Source organism: Periplaneta americana, chromosome 4 (genome assembly GCF_040183065.1).
Source record: "Periplaneta americana isolate PAMFEO1 chromosome 4, P.americana_PAMFEO1_priV1, whole genome shotgun sequence".
NCBI lineage: Eukaryota > Metazoa > Arthropoda > Insecta > Blattodea > Blattidae > Periplaneta > Periplaneta americana.
Window position 1 is genome coordinate 205436966 of NC_091120.1, and position 26205 is coordinate 205463170.

At 37.5% G+C, this 26205-nt stretch overlaps 2 protein-coding genes across 7 annotated transcripts in view; both read left to right on the plus strand.

Annotated features, from left to right (window-relative positions):
• Positions 1-338: 338 nt before the first annotated feature.
• LOC138698686 (zinc finger protein ZFP2-like) overlaps positions 339-26205 on the plus strand; it is a 36131-nt gene continuing 10264 nt past the window's right edge. For 4 of the 6 annotated variants that reach the window (XR_011331925.1, XR_011331926.1, XM_069824861.1 and 1 more), the window contains exons 1-4: positions 12815-12965; positions 13611-13747; positions 19207-19335; positions 21614-21681. Coding sequence is in view for 4 of the 6 variants with exons in the window: in XM_069824861.1 (XP_069680962.1) it covers positions 12890-12965; positions 13611-13747; positions 19207-19335; positions 21614-21681 (410 nt within the window). In the remaining 2 variants the exon portion in view is untranslated. Of the gene's footprint in view, positions 1119-8117; positions 8374-12814; positions 12966-13610; positions 13748-19206; positions 19336-21613; positions 21682-22757; positions 26200-26205 lie in introns of those variants that run through there. The other 2 variants (XM_069824860.1, XM_069824859.1) reach the window with 2 other exon arrangements.
• On the plus strand, positions 1065-5684 carry LOC138698689 (UMP-CMP kinase-like). The gene has a single exon (XM_069824865.1). It carries the CDS (start codon positions 1220-1222, stop codon positions 1862-1864), a length of 645 nt encoding a protein of 214 aa, XP_069680966.1. The 5' UTR covers positions 1065-1219; the 3' UTR covers positions 1865-5684.

Here is a 26205-nt window from a genome sequence, read left to right on the forward strand (position 1 = left end):
TTTAGCCTCTCTATAGTATCTAGCTCGTTGGTGTTCTGCTATGAATATATAGGGCAGAACAGCGCTCCGAGCGGCGGAATTGGCATTACGAGGGAACCACTTCAGACTCGTTTTTCAAGCTCTATGCGCCAGCTTGTATAATCTCGTAAGCAACGGTATCGAGTGTCTACCCATTTCACTGTACGTGATTCGGGTTCCACATATTGCGGATAGATGGCAGGACTGTGACCCATATTTCTAGTTGTACACCACTTCGGTGGGCCACACTGTACATGATGTGTATCTGTGGAGAGTTATGTCGTGTACTAGGGTGAGTGATATTGTGTAAGTATTCACAATATAACGTGATCAGGGGTAACACTATTCTTGGGATGGATAAACAAGTGTTAGGAAAATGCTGATGTAAATGAAGTATAAATTATTCTCATAATTCACAGTATCAGCGATTTCCCGCTACACCTAGTACTGTTTACAATCATGAGAGAGGAATGAAAATTTCAATTCTATAATACGGTTATATTTATTTAAGGCAACACTGCCTTACCTTCGCCATCTATTGACAGAGATTATAACTATAGAAGCAGCACTTACACGCACATATTATCTCTCGCATTCGATAAGTGGGGTCAGGTAGTGTACATCAGAGTTCAAAAATATCTGACCTCCAATTTTCTGATCGTATCAGCGAACTTTTTAACCACGGGATAAGTCAGTACCAAATATAATAACAATTTGACAAGTTCTCAATGAGTGACTCTATTATTGGGATGGGTAAAAAAGTACTTGGGAAAATTTTGATGTAGATGAAGTATACATTATTCCCATAAGAGAGCATATCAGCGGTTTCCCGCTAAATCTAGCGTGTTTTCACAATCATTAGAGGGGAGATGAAATTTTGAATTCAATAATGCGGATATATTATTGACGGCTCTGACTGTCATCTGCGCCATCTATTCGTAGCAGTAATAACTAAAGAAGGCTCGATCACTATCGATTAGTAGGGGTTAGGTTTCTTTGAAAGCCAAAGATGGGCACTATAATCCAATAGGCCATGAGTGCCATGTCTGAATTGAGGTTATAAGCGATATAGATTCATTCGGCAATCAGATTATCTACATGTAAGTCTTGTTGTTGTGTACTTGTGACATGTTATACGTCGTTTAACAAGTAAATATTTAATTTAAGGGTGTAATAGAGTAAGAAAAGTGGACGAGTTTTCATGTTGAATCGATTATTAGGCTTCGTCAGAAATATTACTATGAATTCTGCAAAGAAACCGGACGTGATTTTCGTTCTTGGGGCGCCAGGTTCCGGCAAGGGGACCCAGTGTGAGAATATAGTGAAAGAATTTGGATTTGTTCATCTTTCGGCCGGTGATCTTCTGCGTAAGGAGCGAGTTAAGGAAGGCTCCAAGTATGGAGAACTGATCGAACAGAACATAAGAGACGGGACCATAGTCCCCGTGGAGATAACTTGCAGCCTCATCGAAATGGCGATGAAGCAATTCGATGCCGATAAATTTTTAATAGACGGTTTCCCAAGAAATCGTGACAATTTAGACGGTTGGAACCGGCAAATGGCGTCAAACGTCAATTTGCTGTTCGTTTTGTTCTTCGAGTGCTCCGCGGAGATATGCGTGAGTAGGTGTTTGAGCAGGGGCGCAGCCGGCAGTGGGCGCTCCGACGACAACCCCGCAAGCCTCGAGAAACGTCTGCAGACCTACCTGAGCGACACGATGCCTATCATTGAATATTACGAGAAAAAGAACTTGGTGAAGCAAGTGGACGCCACGGGCTCGCCAGAACAGATCTTCGAGGACGTGAAAGCCATATTCAGAAACTTGAAAGGCTCCGTCACAGCTTAAGTGTGCGTATGTGTAGTCGGTCAGTCTGTCTGAACAGTGAGAGTTCATGTGAACGAATGATATTATGTCTTGTGATTTCCACTAGAAATCATCCACCATACCATCCGTTGTTAGTAATTAGTAGGCCTAATTATCATTAGTTGCCATAATTGATCTTCATTTGCCGTCGCCATCGTTACGCTATCATCCAAAATAGTATGCCACTTTTTTTAGTTTATTCCTTGGTAATTATTGTAGTAGCCCTGTGTAGTAAGCATCGGGAATAGGGATCCAGGGTACACACTTCCCTGTTAGAGTGTAAAGAGGCTGATAATATGTCAATCATAAGAAAACTGTAAATTTAATTAAAATAGGCTTTGTGTATATATTTAGTAATATATGTGCCCTGGATGTCTTCCTTCACTCTCTGTCTTTACAGACGTGTAGACTATTCAAATTTTGACTTTCATATTGCACGCGACACAGAAACTACCAACTTGCATTTATCTAAGTTCTACGGTACGGGAATCCGTGACATATTAGATAGGCTTTCTGTATGCCTTGCATATACTAATCTGTGACAGTTTAAGTTAGCTTTTGATATGTCTTCCATATTATATAATTATATTGTCATCGTCACAATCTTTGTTTCATCAATGGGATGCAATATGCTGTATCGCATTCTTCAGTAATCCCGTGAAATTTGCGTTCATTTTGAAGTGTTCTATCTCTTTATTTCACGTGTTAAAAAATCACTTTTAGGTTAAGTACAGCTATAAATTCTTTTCAATTTTTGCCTATTTTGTAAGATGTTTTCAAGTAAACTGATGTCTTATATGAATGCTTCACATTCCAACCTACTTTCTCTCAGAAAATTATGCCATTTTTCCACTTTTTTCGTCACAAAAGTCTTCAGTGTCGCGTGCTATAGAAAACCTCAAATTTTTGGTCTTTCTAATGTTCTTCTTTCTTCAGTTTTGTTTATAAGCTTAATTGATGACGATGTGCAGCATACCATAACGGTAGAACTGAGGTATAATCTTTATATTGTACTCAGAATTTTTTGCTCACACCGAGTGATTTCAAGAATGTTGGTATGAGAACAAATAGTACTTCTGTACAAGAGTGCTAGCAAAGGAAGGCATGAATTATTTACCTATTTTGCGTCTAGTCCAGTTATACTCACTAACTACAAAAGAAAAATTGAGAGCGACTCCAATTTGGGGTCGAAATCCACTACTTCGTCTTAACCTTCTTGCTTAAATACTTACACAATTCAAGTAGCATCTTTGTATACCACGTTTGCAACTGAAATGCATTCCCTCCAATTGTATGTTGCAGCATTGCTAACATATAAATTCGACCCACGGTCCTTCGAAGAAACATTCCTGAACCTCAAATACGTTTGTAAGAATAGCGCTGCATTCAGTTCAAACATTTTCCATTGAAAATTTGCCCTCCTTTGGTAGTGCTCTTGTTCAGCCAATCTAACTTTTGAGAATGAATCTGTTTATTTAGACTGAAGTGTAAGTTAATTGTCTCTTTTTCAGCTTGTTTGTGTATTGTGTATTGTCCTGCAAAGTGATATTCGATTTTGGAAATTATGTTATTTGTAAAGATCTAGAATCTGGATGATGATTTGACCCATAATTGCTTCAATGGGATAGTGTAAGTACAGTGGGTATGGCCAAAGAAGAAACAAATGATAGTATTGCTTAACATATGGCTTCAATCTTTGTTCTTCCATCAGTTTCTCGCTGCAATTGTATCACCAGCGAATAGGGATTATAAAGAATGGACACCGAGCGAATTTTCCTGTGTTTTGTTTCTCTGTGCGCCGGCGTTTAGTTCCACTTTCAAGCGCTAGAGGTCAGTGTAATCGAGCATACGCTAAGATAATAATTGAGTATAGAGTTGAGACACGGGATCCAAACATCGCCTACCTTATTGCATAATCCAGTGACGCTTTGCTTCAAATAAATTCAAGTTAACAGCTTTTCCTTATTTCTCAGTAACAAACTAGTTGTAATAATAATTTTTTATATTTCAGATATAATAAATTATATTATAAAATAATATAATACATTATAAAATTATGTATCAAATTCGTTTAATATTTGTATATAATATAATTTAGGTATATGGCTTTACTTTTCATAAGAGTTTTGTTTTTCCATTTTCAGCGCTATCAAATCATTACATATTTTAATTGTTGTTGGGGTCAACGTCTCAACTCTCATTATAAAGGAACTCTTAAAGTCTAGACATTACAGTTAATGACGGATTTATTATTTTATGTCTCCAATTTATTTTATTTGAGTACATAATGTGCCTAGATGTATTAATTATATGTGTTATATTTCTGCTGTGTCGACTGCTAGCTGGTGTGATGTCAGCGCCAACTCTAGGGAGAAAGCAGAATCTCACGCTCTAGCTGGCTTGAAGGTCATTGAAATCAGTCCGGCTACATCAAAGGTACCGACGCGAAGTGTCCATACTTAATTACCTATACTCTGGTATCACATTAGTACCAATAACATATACCTTATAGAACTTCTAATTTTCTTACTCGTGTTGAAGAATTAAAGAGAAAAAATTGTTCATGATTTCGTTAGAATTGCACAATAACTGAAATTAATCTGAATTGGATAAAGTCGCATAATGATATTAAAATTAACCTAAGCAGATCAAACTTAGAGTAAAAAACTCAAATTATCTCAGCAAATCAGAAAATGACCTAAAGCAACTATAAAGAAGCCTAAAAATCAAACCTAATGTAAACAAACCAAGAATAACCTATAAAGTATAGCCTGAACAAACCAAAATTAACCTGAAATACAATTCGCATATTGGTACCCCGATAAAATCTCAGGCAATGAGAGCGTGGTGCACAGCTGTAGAAAGTGTTGGCTGTGTGCAGAAAGGGCATATGTAGTCATCCGGATTCAGGACTTTACTCACTTTGTAACTACATATCCAATTATTATATTTTTGTCTCGATAACGTTTTTCTTTCCTGGTCTTGTAAACTCCAACCTGCCAAGTCCTGTATTTATTATATCAGAAGTTAAAACTGTCCCACTCGGTTTATTTTGTTCGATTGTTTTCGATCTATTTATTTAACAGTAACAGTCCTGTAGTGACAGCTGCGAACTCTACGTAGGATTAAAGTTAAGATATTGTGTAGTTGACAGATGTAGAGTGTGGTCACATGTCCCTATGCATAACTTGTGTAGTTCTCTCGCTGGTGTATCTTGTCATTGTAGCCTAAAGTAGTTCTTTGCAGTTAGTTCCTTTCTGCTCTCTGAATTTGGATGATAATGCCTAAATGCAACAGAGATCCCATAATCACTTGCATTTATTTCATGAGAGTCGTCTGTCCGAGCTTCCAGCGTCTGTAGTTTTATCATGTGAGTAATGCCATTAATTTATTAAATATACTATAGCTGAAGCGACCAATATCTCACCATTACAAGAGTAGAATCTCTGTGCTTGAGTAGATATGTGACTGAGTGCCTAAACATACAGAATGCTTGTAAGAATAAATATATTTATATTGCAAGAAGAGTTCAGTGAAACTTTTTACTGGTATTTTGCGCAATGTCTGTCAAATAATTTTATATACATGGCAGTAATTCACAAGAACCTGTATCTACTACGAAAAATGTTTAAAACTTGTGTTGAAAGATAATAAAACTCTTAGGTAACAAATATTTGTTATATTAATAACATATCTATGACAACTAGGCGCAATTGTCTGCAGCTTCATCATATATGGTGTCTGGGATGAACACTACTGATAACAAAGTTTTATAACTCACAGTCGGTAACTAGGTAATAAATTTATCTAAATGCTGTTTGCTGCAAGGGACAGAGGAACTTGCCAAGTTTTTATGGTGGCAACACTGTAATTCCATTCCTCGTGATTTCTACTAGATGTTCAGTTGTTAAGGTTTGTTATTGCATTTATTGTTGCGACATTTCCGCGTTTGTTTAGCCTGCTGAGATGTGGAGATTTATTCCTCTACATAAAAACGTGATGATTTTCTATGCCTTTTGCAGCAAACGACATTTGACTAAATTTGTTGGTTGTTGAGTTATTGTATTGTATTGTATTTATTAACATTCCATGGTATTCATACATGCTTACAGCTAGAATATGGAACAAGTCAAAAAACTTAATACTATTATAAAATCTTAATTTAGTCACAGTCTAGATGAAATGTATACAGACGAGATTTACAATATAGTCTACTAGTACAACACAAAGTTTTAGAATCAATTTCATGAAGTGTTATTGAATGTCATGAATTCACCTACAGAATAGAAGGCGTGAGAAATTAGGTACTTCTTTAATTTGGCCCTAAATAATTTTATGTTATGAAATTTTATTATCATTACTATTCATCCCAGACTCTTTGTATTGTGCATTTATGCCCGGTTTGAAGAGGGGCTAGCAACAGAATAATACTTCACAAATACTGAAGAATTGCTCTGGCTTATGAACAGGGTCTTCTTATGTGCAAAGCCACATACTTTCTAAAGGAATATTTACTTGCGTGTTCTTCAGTGTCAGTAGCATTCATGTATATTCATCATTAGGGAAACCATTATCAAAACAGAAAAGCTTCATCTACACGGTTCAATTTTCCATATGCGTAACATGCAGTCTGGGGAAAATATTGAAAGAATCAAGTTTAAAACGTGCATTCTATTAAGATGCATGAAGATTTTGTGTCTATATGGTTCGCCATGTTGAACGTTCTCTTCACCTGCATCATAATCCACAGTTAATTCCCGATTTACCACGAAAATCGTCTGTAGCTGCATTTAGATTGGCAACAGACCATGATTGTTTGGCCAAACACCTGCATAGAATTGGAATATATCAGTCCCCTAACTGCCCATTGTGCAACTCAAACCAAGAAATGGATTCGGAACACCTCAAAATCTGTGCTTCAGTGGCTGACCATTATAATATCTTTGAAAAATATTGGAGTGCAAGAGGTCAAATGACTTTATTGTCAAACGCCTGGCATTAGAAAACGACAACAACATATCAAATATCAATCCTACATGCATTGCTTAAATGAGTAAAGTTGAAAGAAAAGTTGAACCATGTTAGAGCGTCAGCTTTCCACATGAGAGACCTGACTTAAAATCCCAGAAAGGGAGATTGTATTTTGGGCAGATTTTTTCAGACTCCGCCCATTTCCTGTACTAACATTACATTTCTCTACTCAACATCATTACTACCAAAGTAGATTTACTTTTCAAAATCTACGATGACGAAGTGATCTTGGGATTATGTTCTACAGTTGGTTACTGTGGACAGTAACGAAAAGAAGAAAATTTCAAGCTAAAGAACAGATACCAAATCTTGTCTAATCCAATTTTGGAGTTTCTGTTTGGCAAGAGCATTATTGGAATGGTTTTTTCTCGGAACACTCCCATTTCCCGTACCACCACTCGTCCATAATTCACCAATACAGTAACCGTATTTTCACAGGACACAGAGTATTTGATTGTTTCCTGCCTTCTTCAGAAGAAGTTTTTTTTCTTCAGTCTCAAGAGACGTTTGCCTGCAGAGAGATGTCTACATAGAAGAGAATTTGGTGAGCTAAAGTGGTAATTTTGTCTGGAAGCCTCTTTATTAAGTATAGTGTCCTTCATAAGTTGTAATCTCTGACACGAGAACTTTGGCCTTATTTCCACCCAGTGAATTTTTATTGGCCTCTTAAAAATGTATCATCCTCTGTATAGATTTGAACTGATTGACCTTATACCTTTGGTAATAACCAGACAACAGATTTTCGGTCCCTGCTCAGTGACAAGACATCATGTCCCTTGGAGCATAGCAATGAATTCAGTGACCAGTATCAGGACCGAAAAATTCGCTGTCTGGTGATAACCTGGGAATGGATTTCTGTGTAAATACGTACCTATTTGTAAAGCTAAAATCAGTTATACTGTATTTTGTTTTACCATATTGTTGTATCACAATGTGTAGAGTTTGAACAGTGCTATTTTTATTTTCCATATTTTAGAGTTTAGTGCATATTTTCTATTTTTTAAAACATTAGTCCATGTTAAGGCTAATTAAGTCCACCACTGTGGAGTCACAGTTACCATGTCTGACTGTGAAATGTCCAGGTTAAAATCCTGGTTAGAGTTTTTTCTGAGGTTGCCGCCTCAAGCAATTGAAGCAGAATTCAGCATTTGACCTTGGACTTATTTCACCTTTAATTTCAACGTCATCTGTCATCTTTGAATAGTTTCAGATAGCGAATTACGATACCTACAGGAACGTGGTCTCCAGATCAATATAGGATGCAGCAGGATGTAGTACCGTAACTTGCATACAGATGGAATCGATCAGAGGAAGCTGCAGAAGTCCCAGGAAAATGGAGAGGCTTCCTTAGCTTACTGTCGGAACTGGGTGATGTGTAGCTGAATCGATAGATGGCACCAAACAGTGAATCAGGATACTTATAGGAATGTGCTGCTGCAAACTTGAAACAATCAAAGGAGGTAAGCACAATAAGCCTTGGGGTGTGGTGCATGCCTTTGAGTCTTTCTTCTCCGTAATAATAATAATAATAATAATAATAATAATAATAATAATAATAATAATAATAATAACAATAATAATAATAAAAGGCTAATTAAAAATTATGAAATTCCATGAAATACAGACATTAAAAAATAAATCTAAACAATAAAGTTTTAACCATTTAATTTGTTACTGTTGTTTTATATTTTAAAATGAACAGTTTTTTTAGTAGGTTATTTTACGACGCTTCATCAACATCTTAGATTATTTAGCTTCTGAATGAGATGAAGGTGATAATGCCGGTGAAATGAGTCCGGGGTCCAACACCGAATACCCAGCATTTGCTCAAATTGGGTTGAGAGAAAACCCCGGAAAAAACTTCAACCAGATAACTTGCCCCGATCGGGAATCGAACTCAGGCCACCTGGTTTCGCAGACGCGCTGACTGTTACTCCACAGGTGTGGACTTGAAGTTCTTTAAGCTTCAGAGGTGAGGGAATGGAAGAGTTGAGAGATTGGCGAGTAAAACATTCCGATCAGTTTTTGTTCAGTTTGTCGCATGGCTCTTAGTGAGTGGGAGTTACTCATGACCAAGGTTTTCAGTTCAAGTGCAGGTGTGACATATGTCAAGTGCACAGATTGGTCCCGGTATCTGCAACTGATATAGCTCTCAACAACCACATTATATAACAAAAGTTTTGCATATGATTGTTATTCACTTGTATCTTGTTAATCACTGAAGGTGGTAAGAATTACAATATGCTGAACCAAGCAGCTGAACATTGAAAAGTTGTATATCAGAATTTAAAGGTGAAAGTTTGCCAATCATCAGAAGATGGTGTGTTATTAGAATTTCGTATTTCATGAATGAGAAGTAAAATATGATACTAGTGGCTTGTGCAGCAAATGCTCCAAACTAAGTTCATTAGCCGTTCAAATAAAAATTTTTCAGATTGAAGAATACCAGACATTTTGAAAGTTATTGCTTCCATAATAATGAAACATATTTCCTCTGAATGTTTTTTTATGCCAAATATTTTTTCTTGAACCTACCCACCTTCAGTTTTTGAGTTTCAACGCGAAAACGCAGGTAACAATGTCAGGATGGTCAGTAGGTTTTTCATGTTGGAATAAAGCAATAGCTATTTCAGGTCATTGTGGATTGTAGGTGAAAGTTAAAAAAATGTCAGGTTTACTATGCTTTCGAACAATAGACATAGCATCTTGGTATAGCTGCTGCATGTTTCGTGAACTACCTTGAAATGTATTCTGCTAAGAGATCTTGCTGAAATGATCGAGAGACTACAAAATTTTGTAGGCTTCTTATTTTATGAGTAAGTAATACCTTTTGGTCTTTCCTTATTAACTGTAATTTTTGCGCTCTCTCGAGCCAATACTGAAGAGGATGACGCATATAAATATCTATACCACACCGCCATATGAAAAAGACCCAACCCCACTCGATTAATAACTTTAAAAATATTTGATTTTTAATAATATTATTATTAAGTTTTGCAGTTTTATATATAGCCGCTACTCAGTAAATTATAGAAATTAAGATTTAATTTAACATATTCTCATGTACTTATATAACCCCAAAATGTTTCACTTTCATATCATCAATATAGCATTAATATGTATAATTAATGAAGAATAATCACATCATGGCATTGACTATAATAATATTTAATTTCTAATGGTAATAATGTCATCAAACGACCTCAGAAAATTATACAGCGCAGAATCAGACCTGTAAATTATTTTAGTAAGTCTTGAAGATTTAATAACCAATTGAATTTGAGCTCTAAATATGTCAGCAATCCTGCAGGTCATGGCCTTCGTGTAATATTGTTTATTGTAGTGTGTGTTTTGTTTTATTCTGAAATGCAATTAGTTCTCAAAACTGATGAAAGATGGATTTTGGAAAATAGAAAAATTATATAGGAAAACTAACGCTTCACTGAAAGTTACTATTTTTCTGAAAATCCTTGGATATCAAGCTTCAAAATGACGGGTCATTCATTAAAATCCGTTCAGCCATTTTCTCGTAATTTCCATTACCAGTTCAAATTATATATATATGTATATATACATATATATATATATATATATATATATATATATATATATAGATAGATAGATAGATAGATAGATACTCTAAATCAGGGGTACCGGACTGAGGCTTTTTCGATGCTCGAGGCTCTCCCGTGTACTGAAAGGTGAGATGTCTTTGGTTCTTGTAGTGAACGGAGCATGGGCCATGTAACACTGCGAGTGGTGCTGCTCTGTGCAGACGAATCTAAAAACAAGCTATGGGGTTCGGAGAGAAGGTTACGAGCAGCTCTTGTCTCTAACACAGCTCTTTCTGTACATTGCCAGTAAAATGATACGTAAATAAATCGAGATTGGGGGAGGGGGAAATGATGTTGAAGCTTAATTTAGGAGAACATAGAGAAAACCCTCAATGCGATCTCATTCACCACAAGGCTTAAGTGGGACTGTGCATTCGATCCTGAACTTGCAATTAACATTGTCTTGAGCAAGTAGTCCGTGACGCGACAGCCCATGAAGGGCTAAGGCCCACCAGCAGACTTCTGGCCTCATGTCCCGATGCTCAACAGAGGTGAACGATCATCCAGCCAATAGGTACAGAGGTATCGTGTGATTGGCACGATGATCTCCTCCAGTCGTTATAGTTGGTTTTCGAGCTCGGATTTCGTTTCTATTATAGCTCCCCAAATTCATCACGATGCTAGGTAGGCATCGATACCATACACTGGGCAATATTTCATGAGAAAATTCCTTTCCTGTCGGGATTCGAACCAATGCACATTTCATAACGCGAGTCCAGGCATGATGCCTAAGAATACGACGCTATAGCCCGGGAATAATTTTTTTTAGTAATCATGAAAATTGTTTTGGATCAAAGAGGCCGTGGTATCAGCGTGCATTGCGTTCGAGAAAAATTAACTTGCACGAAAGATTTTATTGAATGAACTTCAAGTAGTATTTTCGTTAATATGTCTAGCGATGGTAAATATGACAACGTTTGTCATTTTTGTAATGTGTACTTCCTGACAAATACTAACCTGTCTTAAGGTGTAATATAGTTCGTTCAATACTTATTCCGTATATTTTCGATATGAAATAAATGCACAAATTGGAGTATGGATTTACAATGCACTTGAGCATTTTTGTGACCCTCATCGTTTGTCTATTGTTTCGCTTGATTCGATAAAAGTGCACAAATATTCCTGAAGTCATTAAAATACAGACTTATAAATAAACACAGTTCAGACTTTTTCTGCTTATTCTTGTGTATACTGCACATATTATTCATCCCAACACAAGTTCGACTAAGCCTACTGTTGTTACATTGCAGCTTACTGATTTCAAACAAATTTTTTTCATTTATATGCCTGTTCGCGATATGAAACGATACATTGAAATAAAAAAAAATGGCTAAACTAGCGCTGAGTTAATTCCTCGCATTAAACTCTGTGCTGAGGCCGATAGAAAAGTATGCAACCTGCGCTAGTGAAGTATTGCTATCTTTGTCTTTCACGTAATACTACTGCGCTGATGGCGTTAGTTGCAAATAGAATTGAATTTTAAAGTTATTGACTTTGTTAAAAATCTTGAAAACTTCTAACCTGATTTATAATGAGTTTTCGGTTTATATCAAATGAAATTTTGAAGTCATTGTGCCTCTTTTAATCTCCTAGAGTCAACATTATCTTTTTACGTATTGTATTCTCTATATAAAAATATAAATCTACTCCTTTACACGTTAATAGCTTCATTACGCTTCTAAAGTTTTAAAGGGTAGGTCTATTTAATCCTCAATCATTTTCAACTTTTTTGAAACGTTAATAAGTAACTCTACCTCAATGAGGAGAAATTTGTGATATTACTATTAACATTTATAGAGCAACAGGAAAGATTGATTTACACTTGTTTATCGTAGAGTTAAATTTAAAAAATAAAAACCTTTAAAAATATTTATGGTAATAAATTGTAAAAAGGAGCAGACACAAGTAAATAAGGTTTAAAGTCTTAATGGTTATTACGATTGGTTTAAACATGCACTGAAACCAGACGTAAGTGCAAGTTTGAACCAATAAATTATTGAGATTTGCGATAAATTAGTTTAGGAAATTGTACATTTATCATGTATAACTACTTTTGTATATAGATCTTTTTGTTAAATTATTAAGTTTTGTCTTTTGTGAACTAATATCAATAAATCTATCACTATCACTATTAATATTAGTGTCCAAAAATATAATATTGTTTCACTTGCTGATATATTCTATTTTAAACTGAAACATCCCGATCATGTCATGAATTTTTTGCTTTTGAAAATTGTGACAAAAAGTACTCAGAACACAATGTTTGTTTTTTGTTTTTACTAGGTTATTTAACGATGCTGTATCAACCACTCAGTTATTTAGCGTCCATGGAATTGGTGATAGGGAGGTGATATTTGGAGAAATGAGACTGAGGATTCGTCATAGATTACCTGACATTTGCCTTATGTTCGAGGAAAACCTCATAAAAACTCAACCAGGTAATCAGTCCAAGTGAGAATCGAACCCACGACTGAGAGCAACTTCGGATAAGCAGACAAGCGCGCTACTGCCTAAGCTACGCCAGTGGCTAATATTTTTCTATTTAAATTAATTTACTTGATCAACGTATTTACCATTCTGGAGCATGTGTCTAGTTTCCTGCATAGGAATCTCATAATTTACTTTTTTCGATTTTGTCTGCAAGGTCATGGTTGACAGAATAATCGGAACCTGAGACCAAATCCTGGACCTCCCAAATAAAATGACTGAATGTCTTGTTAAATTTAGTCCTTCTAACAATGTCTGCCATTTTTTATTGTCCTATCAAAGTCAACAAATACATGGGAAAATGATAGTGATTTTGGCAGCCCTTGTACAGTCTCAAGAATATCATACCCTTTCCTGTCTTTTTTAGTCGGTTATTTAACGACGCTATATCAACTATGACGTTACCTGGTGTCTGGGGAATTTGTGGTAGCAAAACGAGGCCAAGAATTCACATTATTTTTGGAGAAGGAAATGAACTGAAGCGGGGTTGTAACCCCTGTCCAAGCGCAGCCTTTGATCAGAACACAGCTGCTTTGCCTGAGCTGCACCAGGGGCTCTTTTCCTGTTTTTAGTAAAACAGTAATTGTTGTTTGCAGATGAGAAGTGCGTGATCAAAGTGGAGCCTGAGTTTGACAGCGAAGATTGTCCATCTGCACCGGAAGATGACGACACATTACCCAGGATGAAAACTGAACGACAGTCACCTCTGTCGCATATCAAGAGGGAGTCACTGGTGAGACTGCCGTGTGTTGCATTCTATCTCTTCTCGGCACAGAAGTGTCTATTGTTTGTAATTTTCCACTTTTTTTTTATTATGCAATTTAATAAACCCTATTTCTCCCTGAGGTATATTAGGGTTACAGTTGACATCAAAATACATATTTATAACCAATAAACAATAATAAAGTTATAATATAAAATAGTGCTCACAGTTACAATTCACATGAATTATGTAGAAGAATGCACCTTAATGAAAGAATGGATCCTGTTAAAGATTAAAGAGATGTTTGAGGAATAATCAATGCAAAAGATATACAAGAATGTCTAACCGTTTCAGAGTAAATACACGACCTAAAAAGATAATCAATAGTAGATTAATATAACAAAGTTTGACTTTCACTTTCAAATTAATACTTAATTCATGAACAATGGAACAGTTAAGAGTAATAAAAGATATTACAAGCAATGATTTACGGTTACAAGTTACATACGTGATTCAGGAACAAGTACAATGATTAAAATAATAAGACACATAATGACTTACAACTAACGAATAACGAAATTCTTGAAGGGCAATATATAATAGTAGAGGGCATTACAAAAGATTTAAAAACAAATGTAAACAGTAAAGGAATGGTAGAAAAATTGACTTAAAATTACAAGTTAAACACATTCTTTTTAAAGCAATAGGTAACAACAAAGAGATACTAATAACAATACACTGGCTGTAGTTACTGATTAAACACATTATTTTAAAAACAAACACGCAAAGGATCAATAGCTATTTTCAGGCATTATATACATGGACCATGTCTTTAATTCACATCTTCTTGACGTTACTTCTTATATTATTTTGTGTTTCAATCTATTTCAATTTTTTGTTTTTCACTGTGACAACAAAAATATTAATTTTCCACTTATGTACTTGGATTTTAAGCTCAGGTGATTTACTGTCTTTTCAAAGTTGGCAGCATTGTGATTCTCTACCCATGTGAGGTCACATCGTTCTGCCTAGTCTTCTTTTTTGTCACGAAATTTAGTTGGACATTTCAAGGGGTGGAGAATGATACAGTCCTAAGCCACACAGGAGTGTGTTAAAGGTTTAGAGTCCAATGCTATTAGATGCGGCATCATAACTTCTTCGACGTATATTTGCGTCGTTTGTTGAGTAATTTTTACAATATGTTACTTGTAGCATCCCATGTGTGTAAGAAATGAATTCGCATAAAAAACATTTGTGCGAGATCGTGCGTATTTGCTGGTTTTCCGCACAGAACCAATACGCGGTAAGTGTGAAATACCACATTCAGTATTCCCAACGTAACACACATAACAATTTCCCTCTTCTTACCGCTTAAGCGCGACATTCATTTTACTGCTTTAGGCTTTTAACATATTATTTTTAGAGACGTTTAACATAGTAATAATTATAAATTGGAAACTTACCACTGCAATTTCACCTAAATTGCAATGTTAATTATTGTTTTTAAATATTTGCAAAAATTAAGTAAAGTCTACTACTCCACGAAACTTATTGCATTCCTGATACAAGTAACATTAAGGAAGCCGTGAAAAAATGAACAAGATTCCAGATGCCGATGTTATTACTGCAATATGTTATATAAATAATATTGTTAAAATATTAAAATGAAAAATAAATCATTACATAACCTTACCGTTTGTTTTAAGTTCGCATTTATAGACTGGGGGAAAAAAAAAAGACAGTCATATATCACGGCCTGCTGGAGTATAGTAAACACAGAAAACATTTTATAGCAACAATGTTGAAGAAAGATATTTTGGTTTTCCGAAATTGCCGTTATTAAACAGAAACCAAGATGGAGATTTCATTGCAACCAATTAGAAATTCGTCTTTCAGGTATGTAATAAACGATCTTCGCACAAAATAATGTACGATACACGAGCGGTTTCGCTTTTTCAATCTTTTCCTCGAACATGAAAACGTCAACATACCGCTCTTGTAACGCATATTACTATTTTGTTGAAAGTGTGGCCATCTCATTCTCACCACATCATTCACAGAAGTAGGCAATCTTTTTGTCTTGCAACATGTCATATGCAGTTATGCTTGTAGAAGGTGATCCATAGAAACCTTCACCATTTTAATGACTTATAATAATTACTCTTTTGGAGTTCTAGTCCCGTCGCTCTAATTTCCGGCAGCCAATCGCATTGGAGGTCGGCTACATTTAAACGTGTGCATCTTCTGATTCGCTGATGAAGACGTTATTCATTTCTTAAGGCTCGATAAATACTTAATATAATCGCCCGCCACTTTGGCTCTTTCGTTGGCGTTCGCAGAAAGCACACGAAGACGTTATTTGCCGCTCAATTATTTGCTGAATTACAGTGCGTTTGATTTATTATCATAGGAGCTACGACATGATCATGTTTAACGGTGTGGCACATAGATTCCTCGTCTGGTAGTTCGGCAACGAGAGAACAAAAATGACGAATGATACTACCTACCTAGACTTTATAGAGCCTTCACTTCCTAAGACGTAAGCAAAGAGGAGGAGTCACGCCGGGATAAACTTGAAATTATCATCTATGTAGTTCCGCGAGTATTTGTGTTGGTGCTCCTATCACGATTATCATCCATTGATGATATTGATATAGACTAATATTGCAGAATATGTGTAGTGATTAGTTCGTCATAACTTCCCAAACATGCAGTACTCACTTCCATTCAGTTTTTGCAAGTCTGGTTCCTTCAATTCCTGCACTACATGCTCGTAAACGCGATTTCTTTGCTGCTCTCTGACATGAGTAGCCTGTCGTCGTCCACACAAGCTTGAGGCATTGCAGGTCAGTAGTTTATGCATTAATTTGTGCAAGCTGCAAATATCAACAACTTTGTTTACATGATAACATATTACATAGCAACAACACTCAAAGCCCTTTTAAAACATGACACACGGCATTCGACTTGTACCCTGCCTAAATAAGTTTCATTTAAAAACATGAGCATTTTTTAATTTCCCATTAAGGCGGGCGCTTCCACATAAAGGAAAAGGTGTTATTTTATTTCAAGAATATACTCCCGGAAATAAATGGATTTTTTCTAAGGAGGGTCTGTCTTCCTCTGAATGGCGGGACACAATTAAGATGAATGCTAACGTAGCACCAGTGAGAAATCTTCATGGGAGATCCTTGGACGGTTTCCGTTGGAGATACTGCAACGAGATTGAAACCTTAGCACACGTCCTAGGATCCTGTCAGCATGGAGAACTCCTGAGAAATTCACGCCATCATAACATCCGAAAACTAATAGCACAAGCCCTTAGAAACAAATCCTTCGAGGTCCATGAAGAAGTGCACTGCGTTGCGTCTGAAGGCGGCGGAATTAGAAGAGCGGACATCGTGGCTCTAGACAAGACTAATAGTAAAGGCTTTATACTGGACCCAACTGTTAGATTTGAGATGAGCCAGACCCAACCATCTGAGGTCAACAAAGAGAAACAACAAATTTATGAGCCTACTATCCCGTATTTTCGAGAAAAATATCAGATGGAAGGCACCTGGGAAGTACATGGTTTAATGATCGGAGCGAGGGGCACCATCCCACGATCAACTGTAAACACTGTCAAAACATTTGGAATCCATGACATCATTCCAAAAATAATTACTTCTAGCATTAAAGGGTCTGTGGCGATTCTGAAAAATCATTTATACGGAATATCATAATTCCCCCCCCCCCTTTCTATCAGTTAGTGTGTGATTGTTACAATATATGTACAAATTTATTATTTCTTAAATTAAGCTCCTAGTTCACATTTCAATTTGACTCATCTGTTTTACTGTCATCGTTATTATTCTGTGATTTTGGCAACCCAGGATGCCTGGGCAGACTATTTCTTGGAAATAAATGATATATATTGCGTTGGAAAGATATTCCTATTTGTAATTTATACAGGGTGTTCAAAAAATACGGGACATAATTTCAGGTATATATTTCCCACATGTAGACAATCAAAATAGTTCATTACAACATGTGTCCAGAAATGCTTTATTTCCGAGTTATGGCCTTCACAACATTGAAATTCACCGGAACATTTTTCTTTCCGCAGGTCGTTGCCGTCAAAGGAGACATTAAGAGGGCACTCCGACAGTGTATTCAAATCAAGAGCTGGCAGAGATACACTTCATGTACGGTAAGGCGGACGGCAATGCCTCGCTGGCTTGTCGTTTGTACCAGGAGAGGTACCCACAGCGACAATGTCCAGATCGGAAGACATTTGTACGTCTCCATTTCCGTCTGTGTGAGTATGGAAAATTTAATTCTCCTGGTTTGGGAAGGGGACGACCAAGATCTACAACTCCAGAAGTACAGGAGGAGATTCTGGAGGCTGTGAACATGACTCCTTCTATCAGCACACGAAGGGTAGCATTGCAAGTCAGTGTTCCTCATACGACTGTCTGGAGACTGTTGAAAGAGTATCAATTGTATCCTTATCATTTGCAACGTGTACAGGCCCTGTCACCAGCAGATTGGCCTGTCAGTGGTTCTTGCAGCAGTGTGGTGTAAATCCTAACTTTCCTGCCTTAGTATTATTTACAGATGAAGCACAGTTCACACGAGATGGCATAACAAATTTCCACAATCAGCATGTATGGGCGTATGAAAACCCACATGCAACTGTTCCATCTCATCACCAGGTGCAGTTCTCCCTCAACACGTGGGCCGGTATCATTGGTGATCGATTAGTTGGACCCCATGTACTTGTAAACAGGCTTACGGGGCAGGTGTACACAAACTTCCTGGAAAACACCATACCTCATGTTTTAGAAGACACTCTACTGATCAATCGTCAACACATTCACTTCTTGCATGATGGCGCTCCTGCACACTTCAGTCGTACGGCTCGCCCGTACTTGGATCGAAGGTTTCCTGATCGATGGATAGGTAGAGGTGGCCCAATTGCTTGGCCTCCACGCTCACCTGATCTGAACCCTCTCGATTTCTACTTGTGGGGCCATTTAAAATCATTGGTTTATGCGTCTCCGGTGCCTGATTTGGAATCCCTTCGGAATCGAATTGTGGCATGTTCTGAGGACATACGCAATACTCCTGGAGTTTGGGATCGTGTTCGCAGGTCAATGAGACATCGATGTGAGGTCTGTATTCAAGCAGGAGGTGGACATTTTGAACATCTTCTGTAATGACAACGACCTGCGGAAAGAAAAACGTTCTGGTGAATTTCAATGTTGTGAAGGCCATAACTCGGAAATGAAGCATTTCCGGACACATGTTGTAATGAACTATTTTGATTGTCTACATGTGGGAAATACATACCTGAAATTATGCCTCGTATTTTTTAAACATCCTGTATTATTGAAGGCATACTGAACTAAAACCATCGGAATGAGATGGAACTTTAGTTTTCCGCATTGCACACAAAACATGTAATTTAGAGCAACTGCATTTGTACAGCTTGTATGTCTGCACAGGAGGAGGTGAACGTGTTGAAGCTGGAGCCAGCTGCCCATGAGGAGGCCTTCGGGTTATCCTCTTGGACTGAAGAGAGAGAACCAGAGTTTGCAGCTGTGACACTGCCCTCCATAAAGATGGAAGCAGAGGTGGGTTACACATATTGGTTCTGTTTCTGATGAGGAGGTGACGTTTGGAGGCATGTCGCATGTTGAATAGATATTTGAAGTATAAATAGCAGTAGCAGCAGCAGCAGCAATGCATGATCTGCGTCCTTGATTAAATATCACATGAACTCCAGACGAAGAAAACTGCTTTTATGCATCCATTTTCTGTTGTGTGTTGTGCTACGACAAATTATCATACATTCCAAAGTTAACATTGCATTGTATTTATTACCAATCCATGGTATTCATACATTGCTTACAGCTAAAATATGGAACAAGTCAAAATACTTAATACTATTATAAAGTCTTAATTTATAGTCACAGTCTAGATGAAATATATACAGATGAGATTTACAATATAGTCCACTAGTACAACACAAAGTTTTAGTATCAATTTCATGAAGTGTTATTGAATGTCATGAATTCACCTACAGAATAGAAGGCGTGAGAAATTAGGTACTTCTTTAATTTGGCCCTAAATAATCTTATGTTTTGAGTTTCATTTTTTATATTGATAGGGAGGCTATTAAAAATTTTTACTGCCATATAACGCACTCCTTTTTGATAGCACGGTAGACTTGCCGATGGAGTATGAAAGTCATTTTTTGACGTGTATTTATGCTATGAACTGTTGAATTAGTTACAAAGTTTTCACGATTACATACGAGGAAGATTATTAATGAAACGATATACTGAGAAGCCATGGCCATTATTTGTAGTTTTTTTAAAATAGTCCTACACGATTCCCTAGATTTGGCACCTACTATTATTCTAATTACTCTTTTTTGTAATAGAAATATACTGTTACTATCTGTGGAATTTCCCCAGAATATTATTCCAGAACTCATTACCGAGTGGAAGTATGCAAAGTATATTGTTTTTAAGGTATTGATATTTACTATCTTTTGCATAGATCTAATAGCAAAACAAGCTGAATTTAGTTTGGGGGTAATTTCTTTAATATGATTTTTCCAATTTAACACATTATCGATTTTTAAGCCAAGAAATTTGGTTGTTGTTGTTTCTAATAGGGATCTATTGTTAATTATTGCGCTAGAAATTTGCGACGTTGAATTTGGACAGGATTTAAATTGAATTATGTTAGTTTTGTTACAATTTAGTACTAATTTATTGACTGAGAACCAGTCACATATTTTGAAGAGAATTTCCTCTGTTGAAGATTGGAATGTGTTGGAGTTATTGGAATAAGCGTCGTAAAATAAACCACTAAAAAGAAACATTGGAATAAATTGTTTATCTCATGCATGTTGTGCATAATAAAGTGTAATTCCATTCCAAATACTATCGTGCTATCCTTCACAATGCAGAATGACACGCAACTGCAAAGAGCACTCAAAGGAATTGCGCCTTTTATGCATGTGTTTCCAGTGTCTGAAGTGGGGTAGTCTGTTGAGATCTGTATCCCTTTCTATACTGTTGAGCACAGCAGAGGTTGCTTTACTGGAAATTCTTCTAGAATATCATCCCTTCATTTTCACTGAGAATTGTTTAGGCTTCCTTTTGACCATCATTTGCTTTTTGGTGATTCAACCATACTGCAGAATTGCCATCGCCAATATTTTGTGTACTTTGCATTACAAGCTTTTGCGTCGTATTATTTTTTCGTTGAGTTGAGCACGTGTTATGTCTTACCAGAATTTCCCACCGAAAACTATAGATTTGAATAATTTCAAGGGAAAAATTGTTCCGGCGCTGGGTATCGATCCTGGGATGGTGTCGGGTAGAGTTCCCAGGTAGCTCAGTTGGCAGAGCGCTGGATCATTCAACCAGAGGTCCCGGGATCGATACCCGGCCCCAGAACAATTTTTCCCTTGAAATTATTCAAATCTGCTTTACAGGAAGCTTTACCTGAAAGATTAGATTTGCATAAAAACTATAGAGTTAATATGTTCCAGATGTTGCAATAGATTCCGCCTTCTCGAGCCATCAGTATAGATCAAAAGCGTGTGTTATTATGCATGTCTTAAAATTGAAATCTTAGCTTTTCATTCATTCATTCATTCATTCATTCTATTCCATAGATCTTACATGAGCAATGACGCTTTAAGATGTGGAACAAGTCAAAATTTTACAATATTACAATTACAATTTTTACAGTTTTACAATTTAGTAATTTTCTACAATTTTTACAATTTTGTGCAATTTTTTACAATATTTTGGCGAGATGTAATAGGAAAGCTACGATGGTATGTGGTTAGCTTTACATGTGCACACTGTAACTAGTACTGTTCTGCTGCAGGACTCGTGGCTGTTGAAGAAGGAACTGAAGGAAGAAGTAACTAGTGAAGACGACGTACCCCAGGAGAGGTGAGTACAAGCAACTAGAGTGCGGCGATTCTTTGCAGACATTATTGTATGTTGAAAACTTAAAAAGTATTGAGGAGAAATATATTCGTTTGTGTCTTACAGTTTGATATAGACGTGATTTCCTTATCGTTCATTGTCGACTTCATTTTAAAATTTCTTTAGTACCAAATATTTTACTGTGGGACCATTAATTTATGTTGAATAAGTGATTGGTGGTCGGCGACATTGTTAATTTGCTTTGGATATCAAATGCAGAATTAATTTCGATTTATTTTCAGCATATTGCCGTTTTAAGGTAAGCGTTCACTACATCGTATCGCACTCCTCGTACGAATCGCACGCAACAGATATTTTAAGTGCAGTGCATTCACTGTAACGGCTCCACCTCATCGGATTCCCCTATCAGCTGTTTAAAACATGACGTCGTACGATATTGACATTACTGAAAACAGAGGAGTTGAGGTTAGGTCTATTAATTACGTCTGTTAGCGAATAAGAATTTGTAATTGCTTCATGCGTCTTAATTAAAGAGGAAGAAACGAAAGAAACATTGGTTACATAATATATTTGCAAGAAATGACTTGATTACTGTAATGGGAACGCCTCAAATTATATAATTCTTTGCAATTTTCTACACGCGAAATAAGTTTTCCGTCTGCGATACTGAACATGGCACAACATAATAGTAACAGTTGACCAATTAAAATTGATTTATTAAAGAAGGTCATGATCGGAACGTGGACGGATTTGCCGAGAGGCGATGCGTGCGATACGATGTAGTGAACGCGGTTACATAACAATTATGGCAAAGATAGTCTTTTTCCGATTCGTCCGATGAGTGCGATACGATGTAGTGAACGCTTACCTTTATCCCATGGTAACTCGTTTGGGGTTCTTTTGTCTGAAAGTACATTAAATTGCGAAGGTGTTTTTACCAGGTATAAATGCTTATCAAAGTTTAAATAGAAATGTACAGAGGGAAGTTGATAAATTATCATTTTTTTTTTTGCAAAATATGTATTGCAAATAGTTCGTTACATCCCACACGGCCATTACAGATAATCTCAATGTTGCAGTGAACGCATCCCTTTCGTAGGAGAGAGCAGTGCTACCAGTAGCAGTAAATACAAACAGGCTGCGTTCGGTGACAAGTTGTACAAGTGTGACGTGTGTGAAAAAGAATTTTCGTGCAATAGTGGATTGATGACTCATCAACGTTCTCACACAGGCGAAAAACCCTACGTTTGTACTATTTGTGGCAAGGCGTACTCTTGCAAGAGTCACTACACCACGCATTTCAGAACGCACACTGGCGAGAAACGAGTGCAGTGCGATATTTGCGGTCTTTCCTTCTACGAGTTGCGAGAACTCGTAATTCATCGACGGGCTCATACGGGGGAAAAACCTTTCAAGTGCGAAGTGTGTGGCAAGGGATTCTCGGTGAACGGAACGCTTGTGACACATTTGAGAACGCACACCGGGGAGAAACCCTTCATCTGTGAAATATGTGGGAAAGGGTTTTCGGTAGGCAGTAGTCTGGTACAACACAGGAGAACACACACAGGCGAGCGGCCATTTTCGTGCGAAGTCTGTAATAAGACATTTGCTCGTTCCGGACATCTCATAAACCATCGTCGGATTCACACTGGGGAAAAAGCTTTCTGTTGCGATTTCTGTGGAAGAGGGTTTTCAGAATCGGGAGCGCTCGTTAAACACCGCAGGATTCATACAGGCGAGCGACCATTTAAATGTGATGTCTGCGGGAAAAACTTCGCAGATAGTAGCAGTCTAATAGGTCACAAACGTGTTCACACCGGAGAGAAGCCATATTCATGTGACGTGTGTGGAAAGTCGTTCACATGGAGCGGACATCTGAACGTCCACCTCCGAACACACGCAGGCGATAAAACGAATATTTGTGACGTGTGCGGTAAAGGCTTCGCAGAGTTCAGACAGCTCGTGAAACATCACCGCGTCCACACGGGAGATAAACCGTTTACGTGTGATATATGTGGAAAGGGGTACGCTGATAGCGGTCAGATGGTGGCTCATAGACGCACGCACTCCAGTGATAAACCATACACGTGCGACATTTGTAACAAAGTTTTCTCGCGAAGTGGCAACCTTGTCACCCACCAGCGCTCTCACGTGGGAACTAAACCCTTCAAATGTGACGTCTGCGACAAGAGCTTCGCTCGTACAACGCAACTGCTTTACCACAGACGGACTCATAAGGAGAAGGTTTTCAAGTGCAGAATATTTATATAAGTATTTTGAACCTTGTGCAAATTCCATTTGGACACTCGAACAGAAATTTTATCAAAACGCATCTAAACCAAAATCGAATACGGTAAGCAGCACTTTATTTCCAATGGAGGTGCACTGAAGTTTTTTTTTTTTAAGAGGGTTTGTTGAGAGGTTAGATAAGTGACAGATAACTTCAAGGTCTGTAACAGATAATCCCTAGGTCTTTTTCACTAACTCCAAGGTCTGTGATAGGTAACCCCGAGTTCTGTCACAGATAGCTTCAAGGTCTGTGACAGATAACCCCGAGATATCTGTAAAGGTAAGCGTTCACGTCTTCGTATCCCACTCCTCGTACGAATCGCACGCAACGGATATTTTAAGTGCAAGGAACGACTTGATTACTGTAATGGGAACGCCTCAAATTATATAATTCTTCACAATTTTCTACACGCGAAATAAGTTTTCCGTCTGCATTTTGGCGCGATACTGAACATGGCACGACATAATAGTAACAGTTGAGCAATTAAAATTGATTTATTAAAGTAGGCCATGATCGCACGCATCGGAAAAGTTGCTCATCCGAGAAACGTGGACGGATTTGCCGAGAGGCGATGCGTGCGATAAGAGGTAGTGAACGCGGTTACATAAGAATTACAGCCAAAATAGTCTTTTTCCGATCCGTGCGATTCGTCCGATGAGTGCGATACGATGTAGTGAACGCTTACCTTAACAGATAGCTTCAAGGTCTGTGGCAGATAGCTCCGAGGTCTGTAACAGCTTCAAAATGTTGAACAGTGGTGTTTTCCGATTGACTTCTGTGTTACTGGTTTATCGATGTAGAAACAATTTAGGGACAATAAATGCTGGAAGAAAAACAGGAGAAATACGACGCAGACAAACTCTCTCCCTCCCTCCCTCCCTCCCTTTAGACAGTTTCGAGTGGTGAAGTGGCAGCAGTTTCAGAGCAGGGTGCATTCAGAATACCATGGTGAATCTGTTCTAAGTATGTGAATATAGGTTTGTTCCAGCACGGTTCAGAATCGATTCTGAACTGCCTACTCATGCGCAGTAGCTGAATCTATGTTCCAACAAGACTAGAACTGATTCCGAACCAATACTGAACTCCCAGTTACCTGGTCCAACGTGCTTCAGAACGAGTGAAATTGGTTTAATCTGAAGTTATGGTTAAAATGTTTCGAGACTAGACAGGTTAAAATAAAAGAACACTCCATGATGAGTGATTTGGATGGTGATAGCGATATATTTTACGAAGAGGTAAGTTGGGAAGATGAATATAATTTTAATATGAGAAGAAACTCCGAAGGCCGTGAAAGAAGAGTTCAGGAAACGTTCCAATAGCGTAAAATCTCGGAACTAGTTTTGACACCCTACACAATTGGCGCTTGCGTCGAAAGAATTTCGGTATTAGTTCGGAACGCGTCCTGAATTGCTTGCTGGAGCAAACCTTATATATACATGCGATGTTAATTTGTTGTCAGAGAGCGCAGTCTATTGTTTTGTTCTCATGCCTGGAAGGTAGTGCAATGTGCTGAATCCATATATGCGTTGTTGTAAGCAAACTGAAATGGCCTAATATAAGCAGCAAACCGTTATAGAACGTTGCGTTGCGTATTATATCTTTTCTTGAAATGTCTCAATTTACTATCATAAGGCATTCATGATTATTCTATTGTAAAGAAGAATCAACTCTAGTAACAGATGTGAGAAGGCTCGCGTACTCCGATCTGTTTTGCGTGACTAACCTAAAGTGCCGTACATTTTACTTGATTGCTCTGGTGGCTGTACTTCATTGTACCGCAGTCTAGTATATACAGTCACGAAGCTTGAGTTGATAAGGGACCTAGGAACAATAGACTGTGTCGGTACTATTTCGCATTGTCTGTGATGAGGCGATTAGTAGCGATCCTAGTGGTTAGCAACTAATCTATGGATGCATATTCCCTACGTATTGAGCTTCGTGACTGTATATACCAGACTGTGATTGTTCCACATCTATATGAAGAGCAGCTTTGGTGGGTTCTCTGTCCAGCTTAACAAACAAAACAGAGTAACAAGAAAAGCTTCCATTCATTCCGTTTTTGCGAAGGAAGTTCCGAAAATGTGTTGCTAGGATGAAAGAGTAATGGAACGGAGAAAAATACTCTCCGGCACTGAGATTTGAACCCGGGTTTTCAGCTCTACATGCTGATGCTTTATCCACTAAGCCACACGGAATTCCCATCCTGATGTCGGTTCGAATCGTCTCAATTTAAGTTC

What these genes read in the sequence shown, in the direction of transcription:
- LOC138698689 (XM_069824865.1), top strand. Translation starts at nt 1,220, where the DNA reads ATGTTGAATCGATTATTAGGCTTCGTCAGAAATATTACTATGAATTCT.